At 38.7% G+C, this 17,572-nt stretch overlaps 1 protein-coding gene across 2 annotated transcripts in view; it reads left to right on the top strand.

Moving 5' to 3' along the window:
- gsk3ba (glycogen synthase kinase 3 beta, genome duplicate a) overlaps nt 1–17,572 on the top strand; it is a 72,644-nt gene that overhangs the window by 32,736 nt on the left and 22,336 nt on the right. For both annotated transcript variants that reach the window (XM_048193076.1, XM_048193077.1), the window contains exon 3: nt 11,951–12,034. In XM_048193076.1, coding sequence (XP_048049033.1) covers nt 11,951–12,034 — 84 coding nt within the window. The remainder of the gene's footprint in view (nt 1–11,950; nt 12,035–17,572) is intronic.

Raw genomic sequence — 17,572 nt, 5'->3', positions numbered from 1 at the left:
TGGCCATAGTCAATCAAATACTGTCCATACCCAACACAATGAATGCAAAGGGTAATTAGATGTTGATATTAATGCAATATATATAGAAAAAAAATTATAAAATAAAAATAAATAATGGTAAATTAATGCTATCAGTTAGATGTAATCAAAATTTTTGTATTTACTCTTTTTTGGTCAATGAATCACACTCAAAGTATGAGCGTAGGGAGGTGGAGACAGAGTTTTACAGAAGCGTACAGTAAGAACTTACCGTCAGTCGCCACTTCCTGCAGACTGGGGTGTTTTTCACAGAATCCAAAAAACTCCCTCACTAGCTGTTTCCCAATTCAGAGGCTGCATCCATCGAATGACTTGGACATCAGAGGCCACGCCTTCAAAGTCCATGAAGGTCGAACTGAGCATTGTTAAATGGGACGGTCTAGCCTACAGAGTATTGCTCTTGTCGCCTAGCAACTGTGACAAGTTGCCATTGACAAGTGGCAATGACAACTTTTTTGCTGAAAACAAAACGGGGTTTGAAACCTGTCTAAATATGTTCACCTTGGTCTATTTACATACATAATAAAGAGTATAAACTATCTGTAAAATCACATCTTAGTAAGATATGTCAACATTTGAACCACTTTTGATTTTATTATTATTATTTTTTTTATGTGGATTAGATATTTGAGTAAGTTGAAAACCAATACTTACATTTAAAAGTGTAATCTGCCATTTTCTCTCAAAAAATAAAGCCGTCACCAGCGCAAAAAATAATCTTGGGAAAGGTTGGGCCACAAAGGATCCACTTGAAGGATGCAGTGAAGGACTCAGTTGTTGGCTGCATTTGAAGAGGCCTTTGAAATGGGACAGCCTTGGGCTGTTGGAGAAAATGTAAAAAAAAAAATTACACAAGCAAAAATGATAACAATACAATAAACTATAACTGTAAAAAACAGTCAGCTTAAGGTAGCTACAAGTATTAAATGCAAAATAATTCCAATATCATACTGAAATTTTAAAAATGTGGCGCATTTAGCGCTGTTGAGCGGATTCGCACCTCTGAATGGCCATTGTGTTCACACGCTCATCAGATATGTCTGTGATTGGCTACAGTGATCAATGTATGGGAGCATTTGAAAGCACACAGAAGTGTTTGAATTTGAAAGCGGAAGCGGGAATGTTTGAAAGCAGGCATCTATCAGCGGACCGGTCCACTGATAGATGCTTGCTTTCAAACGCTCCCGTGTGTAACTGTGTAAGTGTCACTGATGTCTATTTACAACGTTTTGGAAGCGTTGATCATTGTAGCCAATCACAGGCATATCTGATGACCGCATGAACACAATTGCCAATCAGAGGGGTTTACGAATCCGCTCAACAGCGCTCAAAGCGTCACACTTTTTTAAAATTTCATCACTGACTTGGTGTCTCATTTGGTACTTTTGACAACACTACCGCCACTTGCAGTGTTGGAGTGTCAACCAGTTGGCGCTTACTGCCCCTGGGCTATTTATGATATTATTAAATGTGTGTTATGATATCATTTTTTACATATCACAGTTATCATCAGTACTACTATATTGCATCTTTTTAAATTGTCTCCATTGATGTAAAAACTATTTCAAAGAAATGATCAATGTAACGTATTTTTCCATTTATTTTGGCCCCTAAAATTGTTGCCACTTTTCACATTATTAGTGACAGCCTTGCTCTGATGAGTTCATCTGTGTAAACTTTGCTGTTTAACCCTTAAATGCATGACCGTTTCGCCAATCATTCTTACATATTCGGGTCTTTATCGACCCGGATCAATATCTAACATGGAAGGATCTCTACCTGTCGCGATAATATAAAACTCCTCTGATATAAGAGTAACAGTTACAGAAAAATAAAATAAAGCATATTTTGTTACCTTCTGGAGCTTGAAAGGGCTCAGTTTGAGCAGATATTTTATGCCATCATCACTGTCCTCATCAGAGCTCATTTCCCAGTAAATTCAGCAAATAATAGGCTATTTTTATGTTTGAGGTCACAAATATGAGCCCATCTCAAACATATTCTCAAAACTATATGATTTTCAACATCTTCAAAATCAATATTTCGATCGCTAACAGCTTCACCAGATCCATCCAGTAACATTTACAGTCATATTTGATTGCGTTCAGTACTTGCTCTGCAGTAAATCGCTGAGCCATTTTCTTATTATTTCGTTTTCTGTCTGAATGAGTCGTCACTTCAGCATTGTGTATCAGACATTGCCACCTTGTGGAATAAAGGTGAATTGCACTTATTCTGTCATCTAAGATTCAATTATTGTTGTGCACTCATACACACTTCGGGTCATTAGCGACCCTATACAATTTTTACAAAAAATGAATACAAAAACAGGCATTCTTTAATAATTTTATGATTTTTTTCTTGTTATATTCTTTATAATAAATTGATTGAGGAATACCAAGAAGGTTGATGTCTAACTTTAAAAAATGAACGAGGAGGAGGGTAGTGAATGACGTCCCTGGTCACTTAAGACCCGAGGTATGCATTTAAGGGTTACTATGGAGTAGAAGCTCATGATAGTATGACGGAAGGGGACTTTGCAGTGTTTCCTGACAGATGACAGGCATCATCTTTTTCGTAAACTGCAGCAGAGAAGTGTGATTGACAGAAGGAATATGTCACCTTTCCTGAGCAGTGACACATAAAAGTGACTATAAGATCAGATGGTGGTGTAAATGAAATTTAGGTCACTCATGTCAACGAGTGATTTCCGCTAGTGTGAAAAATGTGACCTCATCTCATTGTGACAGTAAGCAGTGTGGATAAACCATGCCCATAAGAGAACTGTAGTGCATTTATGTGGTGTGTGTGAGACAGAAATGGGTCACATGTGAAGGACAGTGTGTGTACAGTGACCTGACAGAGATATTGACACCATGTGCTGGTGTGTGTGTGTGTGTTTTGTCTATGAAGCTGTGCGCCTTTTCCATTGTCGCTTTGCCGGGTCCTCTAGGGTGATAGTGGTGATAAGGCATCGCTGGCACACTCCCGACAGAAAGGATGTTCCAAAAGGTAGAGGGCATGTTTATACTGCCTTCTATGATACTTTCTGGATAAATTCTAAGGAAGTATCACATGTATTTTGCAGAGGCCAGTAAAAAAAAAAAATCCATCCAAGATGCCATATGAAACCTGTGAAATCAATTATAAATATATAATTAATTCAATAAACATTTTTTATTGATAAAAATGTTAAATCTACGGAGCCCCTAAGGCAGGGATGGGCAACTCCGGTCCTGGAGGGCCAGTGTCCTGCAGAGTTTATCTCCATCCCTGATAAAAACTCACTTGCCTATAACTTTCTACTAATCCTAAAGACCTTGATTAGCTGGTTCAGGTGTGTTTGATTAGGGTTGGAGCTAAACTCTGCTGGGCAGTGGCCCTCCAGGACTGAAGTTGCCCATCCCTGCCCTAAGGGAACATGTTGATGTAAAAAAAAAATATGAGATGGGAAAAGAAGTTATATTTCAGTGCATTTGCACAAGTTTTGTGTTCCCTGAAAAAAGTTGTTCACTCACAAAACTTTTGCATTCTCTCGCAAAAGTATTGCTTTCCCCTGAGAAAAACATTGAAATATATCGTTTTTTTTCCCACCTCATACTATTTCAATCACCAGTTTTGTGCAAATGCAAAACATTTGGGAGATTTATACTGACTTTAAACTACTGAACTGTCATCTTAGCAACATGCTAACACCAACACAAAATCACCCCCTATACCCTCATTCACTATTCCCTACATTAGTGAATGAAAACGAGTGAGTGAATTGGATTGGAATTGGAATTGGACAACCATTTAATAATTAGCAAACTGGTAGCTCTAGTAATGAAAAGATTTATCTTGAACTCTGTGATGGAAACCATGTACAAACCTTTATTAAGCAATTTAATAATCAGTTAAAAAGGAATTTTGTACCTGTATGATATTACACTGTACCCACATTGCACCAGCGGTTTGGAAAACGGATGTATGGATGATACAGGAATTCATTCTGCACGACCCATACAGTGCATTTTGGGTATTCTGTAGCTGCCTGATTGGGTGTATACTCGTTATTGGGATTGAATGAGTGCACTCGATAACTTCCACTATGGTTTCAGACACACTACACATGGCTGTCCCCTCAAATAGTGCCCTATTTAATGGTATAAGGGGTAATTTTTTTATTTACCAAGTAAAGTTTGGTAACTTGGTTTCTTGTTAGTGAGACTTGTTATTTTTCCTCTGTGCTGCCACCTGTTGTTTTCGGAGAATAGTGCTAAAGTGAAAATGTCAAGTATAAATACCTCTCGAGTGTTGTGAGGTGCGTGCGTCATCTGTGAAGTTAATTCTCTTCATGTGATACTCTTGCAGTTATTTCTGTCATTTCTTTACCACATTCCTTTCAATGGAGTTTGCTCCTCTTGCTCATAGTTCTTCTGAGAGAGGATCTGTATGTGTGAAGTGTGTCAATATCTGTAGGAGTGTTTATCTGTATGAACTTTGTCCTGCAACAAACACACACATATTTGCATATTTGAGATAGTGTGTGAGAACAGTCCTACTATTTATTATCCCACAAGTGCAGGCTTCTTTGACATCTGTGGATGTTTATATTATGTATAAAAATAGAGAAAAACCTAGATAAGTGAACTATATATATATATATATATATATATATATATATATATATATATTTGCTGATTTGGTAAGCAGAAGACAGCAATCAGCATTGCCTTTTTTATGCCTGTGTGATGTAATAGTGCAGATGAAGTGATGTAATAGGCGCTTTTCAGAGTAATCAATCATTTTCCATGAAGTTGATGTGTACTTGGCCATGTGCATGAAGCAAAGGTTCTGTTTGCTTTTAACTTAGCCGAGTATAGCCTTAATTCCATCAACCACTTATAGATGAGAGATATACAGTAGTTATTTTTGCATATTCTAATATAATGAAGATATTCAGTCTCAAAATGCATGCATTTTCTCTAAAATAGCTTAAAATGGTGGTTTTGTTTCAATGAGAGAAACCATAACTTTAACCAAATAACCATTGTAACCAAGTCATATGAAAAACAGTTCAAATCAGTCAGGAACTGTTTTCCACTGTTGTTCACTAAAGAATCTCAAGGAACTATAACTTTTATAACATTCATACACACCAATATGACAATACATAGTAATGTGGAGCAATACAATATTTAGTAAATAACTGAAATGATTCACTGAAAAGGAGATTTTTAAATAATTCTAAGGGCCGTTCACACAGAACAACTAAGGGGCAGGCTAGACGGACATGTTTGACCATTGCGATCGGGTTTTTTGGTCTAGAAAAGCTTTTTTTAAAAGTTGAACTTCTTCTAACCTGAGCGCTGTGCTGTTAGAATGCTGTCATGCACGAGACACTGCAAAAGACGTGAGCAAAACAGCTAAACACGTCCTTTGAGGGTGTAAACAGTGGAAGAGCAGCACAGATGGCATGGCAAGCTAGAAAGCCAAGTGATGATATTTAAGCCCAAAGTGCACTTCATTTTTTACGAGTAAGCGTAAAATTTCTTCACCACAATAGTACGTGTGGCGCCTGATTTTTTTAACCACACGTTTTTGGTCTCACATGTGGATCGATTTTGTTTTGCACTAATCAGTTGTTCCACTTTGTGGTAACACTGGCCCGGGCCTTTGTTTCACAGTAGAAAACGAAACTAAAGAGAAGGAACAACAACAACAAAATAGTGGAGACTGCAACACAGTGGCGTAACTACAGACATTCTTCACATCAGCGATTAAGTTCATAAATACACCAATTCTGATTGTGTATTGTAATGGTCTAGTGGTAGAATTTTTGTCATGCGAGGTTCTGGGTTCTAATCTGCCCTCATAGCGTTTTTTTTTTTTTCTCATTAAAACCAAAGGTTCAGTCACCATTAGTGATTGTACATTAAGAGCAAGGACATGTTGTGTGCATTTTGTTTTTGCTTTTACCAGAACGAAATGCTCGATTGTCTGTGTGAAGACTGCGCATGTGCACGAGCGCCAAGAGAAACGCAGTAACGAGCACTGGCCATGATTTCATAAACAACACATTCCAGCGGATAGATCGCCTCTAATTTAACACAGACCTACGAATTTCTTATCAAATGGAGATGTTTCTTTGTTTTAGGTACAATTATTCACTGGGTTTAAGTTTTTTGAGACGTTTCAGTTTCTCGCAGAGAGACAGTTGAAAGCGCACCCTGTTTTTTCTTTATTTTATTTTACAAAAGTACAAGGTTTTGTTGTTATTGTGAGCGTACACAAATAAAAGTAGACCATTTGTAGTCTTGCACTAATCTGTAGGCTATCGGCAAAAATGACGGAAGGCCTGTTTTAAGTTGTTTCAGCTGTCATGAGGAAAAAATCCATCAGAACGCGCCGGCGCGGTCGTCGACCAGAGGGATAAAAAATGTAGCCAATTTAGTTTCATATTTATATTTATAGGCTATAGCCTAATATTATTTTTTAAATTTCACCTATGTTGATTATGAAAAGTGAATAGCATGACGGATGCGCAATGTCGGGAGACATGCAGCGGGTCAGACATGAGTTTGACCACTTCATTAAGTTTTGTTTTATAGTAAGTCTTTTTTTTTAAAGTGAATTTAAGTTTGTAGAAATTGTATCTTAATTTTATTCAATGTTTCATCAACCAATTGCCTATATTTAATAAATAGGAAGAAAATCAAGAACGTCGGGTGTGGAATGGATTGAAGTGCGTAACAAACGAACTCGTGTTTCCGCGGCCTTTGAATAAGGCTGAAGCAATAGACATCTTTCTTTTTTTATTACATTTCTTAAATACATGTCTTTATTAATTAATTGATAAGATATTGTTGGTCTAACAATATATTTTAGCTGGTCGAAATTCTAAGTTAGACACAAATTTGTGTATATAAGGTTCCCTTCTAGACAAGTCTGTATATGTGCTTGTATGTGCTTCATAACTGTGCAGCCCAGGGGGCCCGTCATAATAGCTGCACTGGGGCCCGTCAATACTATTTACAGCAACAGATGCCTACATTGACAAGCGCCTGTGTGAGGGCTTTTGAGATAGGCACAAATTTAGTTTTAATGAATACATAGACAATTTTATCGGTCATAACTTCTGAGGAAAAATAGCGCAGACACTGGAGAAAGATGAAACGTTTTAAAGTGCATGTGTCGACCTTGCGTATACTTTGAAAGGCTTCGGGTTCGACTGTATGCATACGCTAGCTTTCGCTCTAGTTTTTGCACTTTACACAGAGAGAGAAAGACGTGACAGTTAAACACTCACAAAAATAATTATTGTACTTTGTGGAAGAGGTCATCATTTGGTTGATTTAAGCCCAGTGTGACAGACGGTTGTGAAGCTGTGTGTGTAAATGGAGCGGCCTGATGAGAGTGACTGTATGCGGAGTTGGCAGTGACTAGTGTGTTCACAAATTACCACCAACTGTGTGATTTTGATGGAGTTACAGGCTAACAGAGTCACACAAAACACATACACACAAACCCAAGTTCGATTTGACACCCCTCCCTCTGTCCCCACAGATTGATTTTCACAACTATGTTGCCTCAAACCAACATTTCTGTACTTAATAACATTAACAATAAAATTCCACAATCCCTGATACTACAGCAAAAACAAATATGCCATTAAAAAAAAAACAAATAGAAATTGTAAATATTATTATAGTTTACTCTTAATTTAGAATGTTTTCTCATATTTCCCACTTAGGTACACATTGCTTCAGATTTGTGATGCGATTATTCAAGTAAATAACGTAATTAAAGGGTTAGTTCACCCAAAAATCTAAATTATCCCATAATTTACTCACCCTCAAGCCATCCTAGGTGTATATGACTTTCTTCTTTCAGTCAATCACAATCAGAGTTATATTAAAAAATAGATATATTCTGGCTCTTCCAAGCTTTATTATGGGAGTGAATAGTAACTGAGATTTGAAGCCCAAAAAAGCACACCCATCCATCATAATCGATATGGCACCAGGCGGTTAATAAAGGCCGTCTGAAGTGAAGCGTTTTTGTTAGAAAAATATCCATATTTATAACTTTAGACTATAATTACTAGCTTCCGGTAACGTCTGTCCGTGCGTTCACAAGAGATTCGAATTCTGGCGTATGATGTAGGAGCGTAAGCTTAGGTGAGAGTAGACGCCTCTCACGGTTCAAACAAATAGGGCTGGGCAACAAACTCAACATTTCTCTTTAAAAATTCTCGTTTTAGACTTCTAATTCATGACCAGTGTTTTGTTTTGCTCTATGCTCTGTGCTTCTGCATTCGTCAATACGTCAAAGTTCACTCTTCCACCAGAATTGACTTGCATCAAAAACACGTCACTTCAGAAGGCCTTTATTAACCCCCTGGAGTCGAATGGATTACTTTTATGATGGATGGATGTGCTTTTGGGGCTTCAGAATTTCGGTTACTATTCACTCCCATTATAAAGCTTGGAATTATATGTCATCTATAGTGGTTCACAATTTGTAGAGATTTTTTTCATATTGATTGCAAATTATACTGAAGTGACCACCTTAACCCAGACTACATTTTCAAGTGGACTTCACACAACCAAATGAACTGAACACTGATTTCAAACAGACACTGAATGTATTAGACCTGCTGTTTTCCAAAGTGACTGTTGTCCTGACTAAACTAATACTCAAAAGCCTTAAAGTTGTATTAGATGTGTATTAGATATATTATCTCTGCCATCATCTTCCGCTGCTCTCACTGTAAATAGAGGAAGCATCTCTCTCAGATGCACACCATGTGGGTGGTGCTTTAAATAAAAAATCGTTGATTAGCCAATTTCTCTTGTGGAAGCCTCCAGATGACACTGGTTGTCATGGTAATGAGCCATTTCAGTAGCTCTATTTTGATGTATTATTCTGGTCAGATATGGGTCAAAAACTGACCCAAGTCCTCTAAGCGAGGAACTCTGTGGAGTAGACTATTGCAGGTTCATTGTGTTCAAGCTTTTGCCATACCTGCTATCGACAATGTAGGGATGTATACTATGTTCGGAAAGGAAATTACACATTCTACAGAGCCCCTAAAAGGACATGGTGATGGGACAAAAAAACAAGATGGGAGGAAAAAAAAAATATTTCAATTATTTTGCGTTCTCTCACAATTATGTAGATGGGTAATTAGGTTGTATATAATTTGTGGGCATCAGGGAGCTGCACTCAATATGCAGAGTATTGAAATCGCTTTAATACTCGCTCACTATTTACTTTCCAATTCACGATCATGTGTACTCTGTGTATAGGGAGCGGAGGTACCGACCACACATTTTAAAAGATAAGCTATTTGTCAGTGATGCTCAGGATCTGTTGCGCACCAATCCTCCTACTTCGTCCTGTCAGTCATCTCTCCTTACTATCTTCAAGTGAAATCTGATATACTGTAATGTAACCGACTACCGCAACAAGCCTAACCATGTTCCTTTAGGGGCTCCTTAGAATGCGTTACTCATTTTCCATGTCTTTCCGAATTCGGATTTAGGCTTGGGCGATGTGCCCAAGATTTCCCTTTGCAATAGACTGTCAAAAAGTCTTTTTATTGTCTTTTTTTGTTGCTTTGTACGTCTTTTATTTAAATTGCACATCACTTATATCACAGTCTTAAAGTTTAATTTCAGCAATTTAGGGTGTGTTCAGAAAATGTGTATAGAAGATCCTGGTTCTGATGCCTGTACCAAACAGTAACGGGAAATGTATCTCCTATGACGACAAGAAGCAAGTATGCTTCATGCATTCTGTCCTTTTTTTTGAGGTCGCATCTTGTGACTAGTGTTGTCACAAGTACCAACTTCGGTACCAAGTCTGTACTGAAATGCTTGATGATACCAGCATTTCCCCTATAGCATTTTGAGAGCTGTTGAGCGGATTCTTAAACACCTCTGTTTGGCCATTGTGTTCAGGTGCTCAACAGATATGTCTGTGATTGGCTTCAATGTTTAACGCTTCAACAACATGTTGTAAATAGACGTCTTTGACACTCTCTACTGAGTGCTTACACAGATAAAGTATCAGATAGACATACAGCAACATTTGAAATCAGGCATCTATCAGCGTTTTTTGAAGCATTGATCATTTTAGCCAATCACAGACATATCTGTTGAGTGCGTGAACACAATGGCCAACCAGAGGTGTTTAAGAATCCTCTCAATAGCAGAATTCGGTACTTTTGACAACACTACTTGTGACATCATGTCTTTGGTTCGTTTAGATGTTTTTGGTCCATGTTGCATTCATAATTCAGTCAAACCATATCAGGGTTCATTTGGAAGGTGGTTTTTGGTCCACATCAAGATCTGGGTGGTAGTGTTCAGGCTTATTCAAATGAACCGCACTAACAGAGCATTCGTGCCAGAGTTCGTTTTAATCTAACCAACCTACCAAGTGTGAACACACCTTTAAAGGTGGACTTAGTAGAATTTCAAATACACTGTTAGGAAGTTAGTTGGGCCGACACCAACAACAAATCGAGAAGAGAGTACGACCAAGAGGGAGATTTGAAAATAAGAAAAAAAACCCCTGCTGAACGAGAGATGGGACACAATACAAAAGAGGTCAAAAGAATATCCCTGGAATGAAGGATTATGACTGGGCAAGCGCTTTAGGACCCGTGTTTATATTGGAATAGCTTTCCAGCGGTGAAGAGAGCTAAGGGGAAGGCCTGAAAACAGACGCGGAGGCTGCTTTGATCCTGTTACTCATGTGAGAAACACTGGGTTTGAGTGTCAGTAGCCGCTTTTCCACTGTCGGGCCAATGTGAGCCAGGGCTAACAGCGTGCTGGGCTGAGCCTGTGGCCACAGACCTTAGGCACCGAGGCCAAAATCAAGTTGCGTTTCCACTGTCGGTCCGCTAGCTCTGCAGCACTGATCTAAAAACCGCCCTTAAACACACCTCCCTTGATCAAACATCACACAACCCAAGCCATTTCAGCGTGTAGACCATCACCTGACTACGATTAGCTCCGCCTTTCACCTCGACCGCGCCTCAAGCCCCAGCTGGCCCGCTTTGGATCAAGGCTTTCGGTGGGCCGAAAAACCCGTGCCTTTGGCACCGAGGAAGCACCGAAGAGGCACGATCAAGCCCTGGAAGTGACAGTGGAAACGCAACGGGCCCTGGCACACACTAGCAAGCCCGCCTTTGGCCCGGCAGTGGAAACGCGGCTATTGATTGTCTGGAGCTGCTATGCTGTTTGCAACTAACAACGAACACTTTGTTTTCACTCTTGTGTAAGGTACGTTGATTTTTTGTGTCGTTCGTTCGTCAACTGCGCTTTGTTTTTCGTGAAGCATTATTTTGTTGCACGTCAGCTGTGATAAACAGACATCCACTCTCGCATTGCGTGTGTAACAGTGGCCAGATAGTGAGATTTGTGCAGGTAAACTACTGCAAAACTGATGAACACTAGAGAACGCGGTGCTTAGTGTCATTGTTAGTGCACTCGCCTCGCATGCCAGCAGCGATCGCGCCGGGGTTCGAGACCAACTCGGAGCAGGGTGGTTAGGATTGGAGTGTGAGTTTTGGAGGCGGAGCAATGAAGAGAGGGGTGGGTTTGTTTGTTTTTATTTCAAGTATCAACATTGTCCAACAGTGTTGTTCAAAATCTACTTACCGCACCTTTAATGTTGCAGTTCCTGAATAAATGAATGAAGGAATGAATGAATTACCAATTAGAGAGTGTTTTATTTACTTATAATGTTCCCTTATTTTGAAACTTGGGCCGTCTTACTCTTCTTCAAAATCTTTTTTGCTGGATCAACTTGTTAAACTCTTCTGAGAGTACTGCCATTGCTGAGTACTACACTCTGTTAGTAGCTGAAAATAATATTAACATTAATCAAACTGTTTTCTTCTCTCTTTTTTTTGCAGAACCGTGAGCTTCAGATCATGAGGAAATTGGACCACTGCAACATTGTGCGTCTGCGTTACTTCTTCTACTCCAGTGGAGATAAGGCAAGTGTCTCTCTTGTATCACTTCATCTTATGTTGTTATCTCACGCTACATCACAGTGTGTTTTTATGCTGCCCTTTTCAGTGCCGTATGTCTGTACTAGGTCTTGCCGATGTAGTAAATACATTCACAATGTATTTGCAATGACTTTGTTTGTGATATAAAATTAAGTAGCTTCATGACGCAATAATTTTAGGGTGACTGTGCAGTGTGCTGAAGACTTGAGAGCATTAGGAAAGATGTTCTCAAAATGTTATAAAAATAAGATTTTACTTTTTTTTGAGTATTTCAGTAGACATTTTCAGTGTAGGAATACATAAAGATCAAGAATCATTGGCGTTGGTAAGATTGGTAACTTTTTGACCCCAAACATTTGAACATTAATTTTATTTAGATATTTAATATTGTCAGAATGCTAGGTTATAAATATATCACTGAGGCCCAGTCTGAATGCCTCTGTATGTTTTTTAATCTCTAATGGAGTCTAATGGTGCTCAGATGCTGACCTGAGAGAAATCGACTCTGAGAACTTGTGCCCATGTGATTATCTGTGTATCTGCTAGACATACGTAGGTTTGACACTATCTGACTGAGATATTAAGACACACATAAAAACTGCTAACACTGCAACATCGTCTGACCACAAAACCCACATATCTACCTCCCTGTCTTTCTTGGTCTCGATTATCGCACACATCATACACACAGACCCTCTCGACCTCTCGCCCACACACCATGACTTTGCAAATACGCCTGACCACCATTTTTTCTTCTCTGAGAATCATGCTTTCGAAATGTCAGTGGCTGGTTTCCGCTCACACACCCACACGCACGCCCCTGCCCCTCTGTAACCCAGAATCACAGAGCACCAGGGTAAAGGCTGTCAGGGAGTGCATGGAGAACAGCTCCATAAAACAATAAAAAAATTCTAGGTAACTGGAACAAGGGCTGAAGGGTAAGGAATATAGGCAGATGACAAATTGTGTCCATAGTTATACAGGAGAGAACAGACCTTTGACATTAGATCAACATCATTTGTGTGTTCAAATGCTCTTTTCTGGGCTTAAAGGTGAAGTGTGTAATTTCTTTACTAAAAGCATTATTAGCCAACTTTGGCCACAATTTCCATTATTACCATAGTCCATAGTTCAGCGATTCTGCGTTTTCAGAAACCATAGTTCCAATGAGCATTTGCAAATGGCATCGCAAGTTTGTGTGGTTAGATCCACAGCTCTTGCATAGTTTCTTATGACATGCAGACTTACATAGATCTTCCTCTTGTGCAAAATAAACAAGAAAATTCTATTTTCATCCCATTTAAATATATATACACTTCGTTCTATACATTTTAGTGTCAAAGTCGTTTTTAAGAGTGTGCAAGTAGATAAATTTGTAACGTATGATGTAACCCTTGAGAATGGCGTAAGAGGGAACACACATTGAACCAAACATCAAATAAAGCAAAATGACAAGGCACAAAAATAGTGAAGTAGTCCTCAGATGTCATGTATGATGCCTCAGCAGGATCTCAGAGAAATTACATTGTAGAGAAGGCTATGTGGGGATTAAAAGTGTGTGTCAGTTACATACTGCATATAAATGTGTTTTAAAAAATGAACAGCTTTCTGTCGTTCATGAAAATTAACTATAATAATATGACATTAAAGGCACAATATGTAATTTTTTGCCCATAGAGGTTGCCTATTGAAAAGCGCAGAACTTTTATTATGCCACAGCCGCCGCTTCCGCTTCTTCCGGTCAAGCGTATGTGGGGTAACATAGCACTGTTTTATCATACATTTTATGTATTTATCATGAAAATGTTATACTGTTACTCTGTGCGTTCGCACTTGGCAGCTGCTATGAGACACTTGTTGCACACTGCAGTAAGATAGATCGATATTAGAATATCATATTAATAAATGCTGGATGGCTTTGTGTTGCTAAATGGAATGCAATTCATTTTTAAACTTATTGTATGATGGAGAAAATGCTGTATTACTGTTACTAAAAATAAAGCTGCATCTGATTATGCTGTGTTAGCCACTTAACAAAATAGTGATATTTCAATCCAAAAATCATACATATTGTGCCTTTAATTACAATCTCGAATTGATTAAATAGCAGAAGTTATTACTCCACCTCATGTGCTTGATGTCATTAACATCAATCATATATCGTTGAACCAAAACGATGGATGTGCGGCTATGCCGTAAAATTTACGGCCCTTTCACACCACAAAATTCGAGGAAGTTTTTGGATAGGAACGTTGGATTCATATGGAGCTATTCACACCAGATGCGAACATTTGGTTCGCCAACAAATCTAGGGTTTTTCTTTGATGAATGTGTAATTTTTTTCTTCATCAGCTGATGAAAACACACCAGCACCTGTGATCAGACATTCTATTGTATATTATTACATTGCTTGGCATTTGTAAACATCAAGTTCAGGCCTGTTTGCACCAAGGATGAAAACTATAATGATAACTGTAACTATTAAGTTTTAAAAATCACTCATACTCTAGGAGAATAGCGAAGTCTACACCGTTAATTATAATGAGAATGACACAGTGGAGCAATATCATTGATTTGAATGATTTTTTTTCCAGCTGATGAGTGATAAAAACACTGACTGACAATCAGAATCCACTCGACTTCAAAGAGCTCAAGCATTTAACCCTTTAAGACCGGATGGAGCGCCGGCGCTACCATTTTGCGTGTCTCTCTTTAAGAGCCAATAAAAACTGAACCCATATAGGTAGCACAAAAATTCTTTTTGCATACAAAACCAGAGACTTTACACGTTCAGATCAAGCCTCCAACATGCTTCTGTTGTGTTGTTTTCACCCTCTAATGAGTCCGAGTAATATGCGTTTACAACAAAAACAGCACAGCTGCTAACTGAATTCAAATATGTAGATTTCATGTCCTCATAACTTCATCTATCATCTTAAAGCTTAGATCTCATCCTAAATCTCATCTTTTTAATGCATCTAACCACTCCTAACGAGTGCTGAGAAGTGCCTCTAAACCGGAGTTTACCGCCCATGGGCGCCACCTGGCTGAGAAAAAATGAATAACAATTTATTCAACTATACTTTATGCTATCACTACAAAATTTGAACCAGATGTAGCTGATATGTAGGAGAGCATCACCAAAAAAGGATTTTTCTCCTATGTTATTCCCTTCCTGAGTTATTCCATGTCAAATAAAAAAAAGAAAAATTATTAAAAAAATATATATATATTTTTTGTCTTTGATCAGCAGTTTCTCAGCATGAAAATGTCCAAATTTAACGTTATTTATATTTTCTAAAAATGTAGTTAGATAGAAAGTGTTCTATCAAATGATACCTACCTTTTGACTCTCCTTGTTATAGTTTTGAAGTTATGAGTCTTTACTATTGTGTGTGTCGCTCAGAAAAAAAAAAAAATCTAAATAGCCTTAAGGTCTTAAAGGGTTAAAGTGTCAGATGACATATTTCAGCATATGCTTATAATAAACAGAACATTACGTCCGTTGGTGTGGACACTAGTATAGTTATCGATCTTGCTGTGAACGAGCGTCTACACCAAACCCAACTGGAGCATCACAGCTAAATAGCTCCCATTATAATCAATAAAGCTGTCTACACTGTAAATGTCTGTCTGTACCATAGTTTGCAGAGTGGACTCTACAGTGCCATAAATGGTTTAGCACAATCTCCACCGGTGACACATTTCTAACGTTGCATGGTGTGCACCATCATACCGCCCAGCAGTAAAGTCAGTAGACTGGTTAGGTTCTCTTTACTGTAATTTTAGCAGCTGCTCTGTGTTTTTGCCTAGTGTAAACCACCATGAAATCAGAGCCCAGAGCGTCTCATGGAGAGATAAAACACAAAGATAGCGAGAGGAGGATGACGTAGGCCTGGAGAGAGAGATAGAGATTAAAATCAGGCTTGAAAAGAGACTGTTCAACAAAGATGAGGTGGCGTCATGTCTGGACGTGGTCTGCTCTCTCTCCATACAACTTCCACTTCAGTTAAGTGGCACGATTAGTAGAAGTGTTGTTGCACACTGCAGACAACACTCTGCTCTGGAGCCCAACTCTAGACCCCTTTAAATGACTCTCAGTACAGTCACAGGCTCTGTTCCAAAACATAGTGCTGTTCTGACCACATGTTTTATTAACAAAGTTCATGAGGAACCTGTTCAAATGATCTGCTGAATCAGCATGAGAGGAGGTCTGTATATACATAGACAACTCACCTATGTTTCTTGACAGTTTTTCTGCATCCCTGACTGGCTAGGGATACGGGGGGTGTATTCTGGGTTCAGGCCAAATTCCAAACTCGGAGCCCTCCCTTCAGACAGCACGCCGCATACGCATATTCTTTACTTTATCCGATTATTTGTAAGTGTGAACTTGTGAAGTATGCTTTTAAAGCAGCATCCTAAGTGAATTGGACCCTCATATGCTTATTGTCACACCTGCCAAAGGTGGGTGGGACTGGTGGGATATAGTCTCAGCCTCAGATGTCATGCCCATGGACTGTTGGCTGAACGTCTGATGCACATGGCTCACTTAACTGGAAACACATCTGGATTTTCGAAGTCGTCATCTGGTTGGTTGTCCAGAAGACGTGTGTGTCGTGTTCTTTAATGGTCCGCCTGGAACCAAATGCACTATTATCTCCAGTTGAATATCAAAGTACAAAGTACTTTGTGTTAAATAAGAAGTGATATGGCGCTGGAATGTCTTGTTTTTGGAATCATGCTGAGTGCGTATTGCCGCTGTTCTCTAGTGTCTCATGTACAATCTACGCTCAGACAATCGATTTAATCTATCGCTTAACACAGTTGCAGAAATCACAAAATAAAATGCACATAAACCGTGTCCTTGCTCTTGATATACAATCACTGATCAATATCTTTGGTTTTAACGGGGAGAAAAAGAAAAGAAAAGAACCTATGACACGCTTAACAAAAATTCTACCACCAGCCCAATAGGACACACAAGCATCACATGCAGATCTATGCATTTATTCACTGACATAAAGACTCAATATAGCAGAGGTAGGATGAACTGATCAAATGAAGAGTTCTGCTGTATGTCGATAAACTCAATGTACTATTGAAATTGATTTCTGGACATTGTAATGTTATTTTTTGTGCATTTGTTATTGTACATTTCTGGTATAGCCTTGTATTAGCAAGTTTTAAACCAAATTATTGTCACAAAATACATTTTATTGTGTCCTGAAAGCGCATACTCTCTTACGCTCTCTCTCTCTTTCAAACATACACCTGTTCTGTTTAGTACGGACACACACTCACACAGAAACTTTTTGTCAGCACTGCTCTGACGAATTAATCAGTAAAACAGTTTAGCAACGTAAAAGATACATGACTCACCAGCGAGGTAATAACTGTGCGGTTCTTGTGGTAGATAAACTTATAGTTTCGCTATTAGTAGAGACACTGCTGCAGTGAGAGACGCACAGACTCAGGTAGGCTAATTCACATATGCTTATTCTCTCTCTCTCTCAACTGTGT

Source organism: Megalobrama amblycephala, linkage group LG6, assembly GCF_018812025.1.
Source record: "Megalobrama amblycephala isolate DHTTF-2021 linkage group LG6, ASM1881202v1, whole genome shotgun sequence".
NCBI lineage: Eukaryota > Metazoa > Chordata > Actinopteri > Cypriniformes > Xenocyprididae > Megalobrama > Megalobrama amblycephala.
This window is presented reverse-complemented; position numbering and strand designations above follow the sequence as displayed.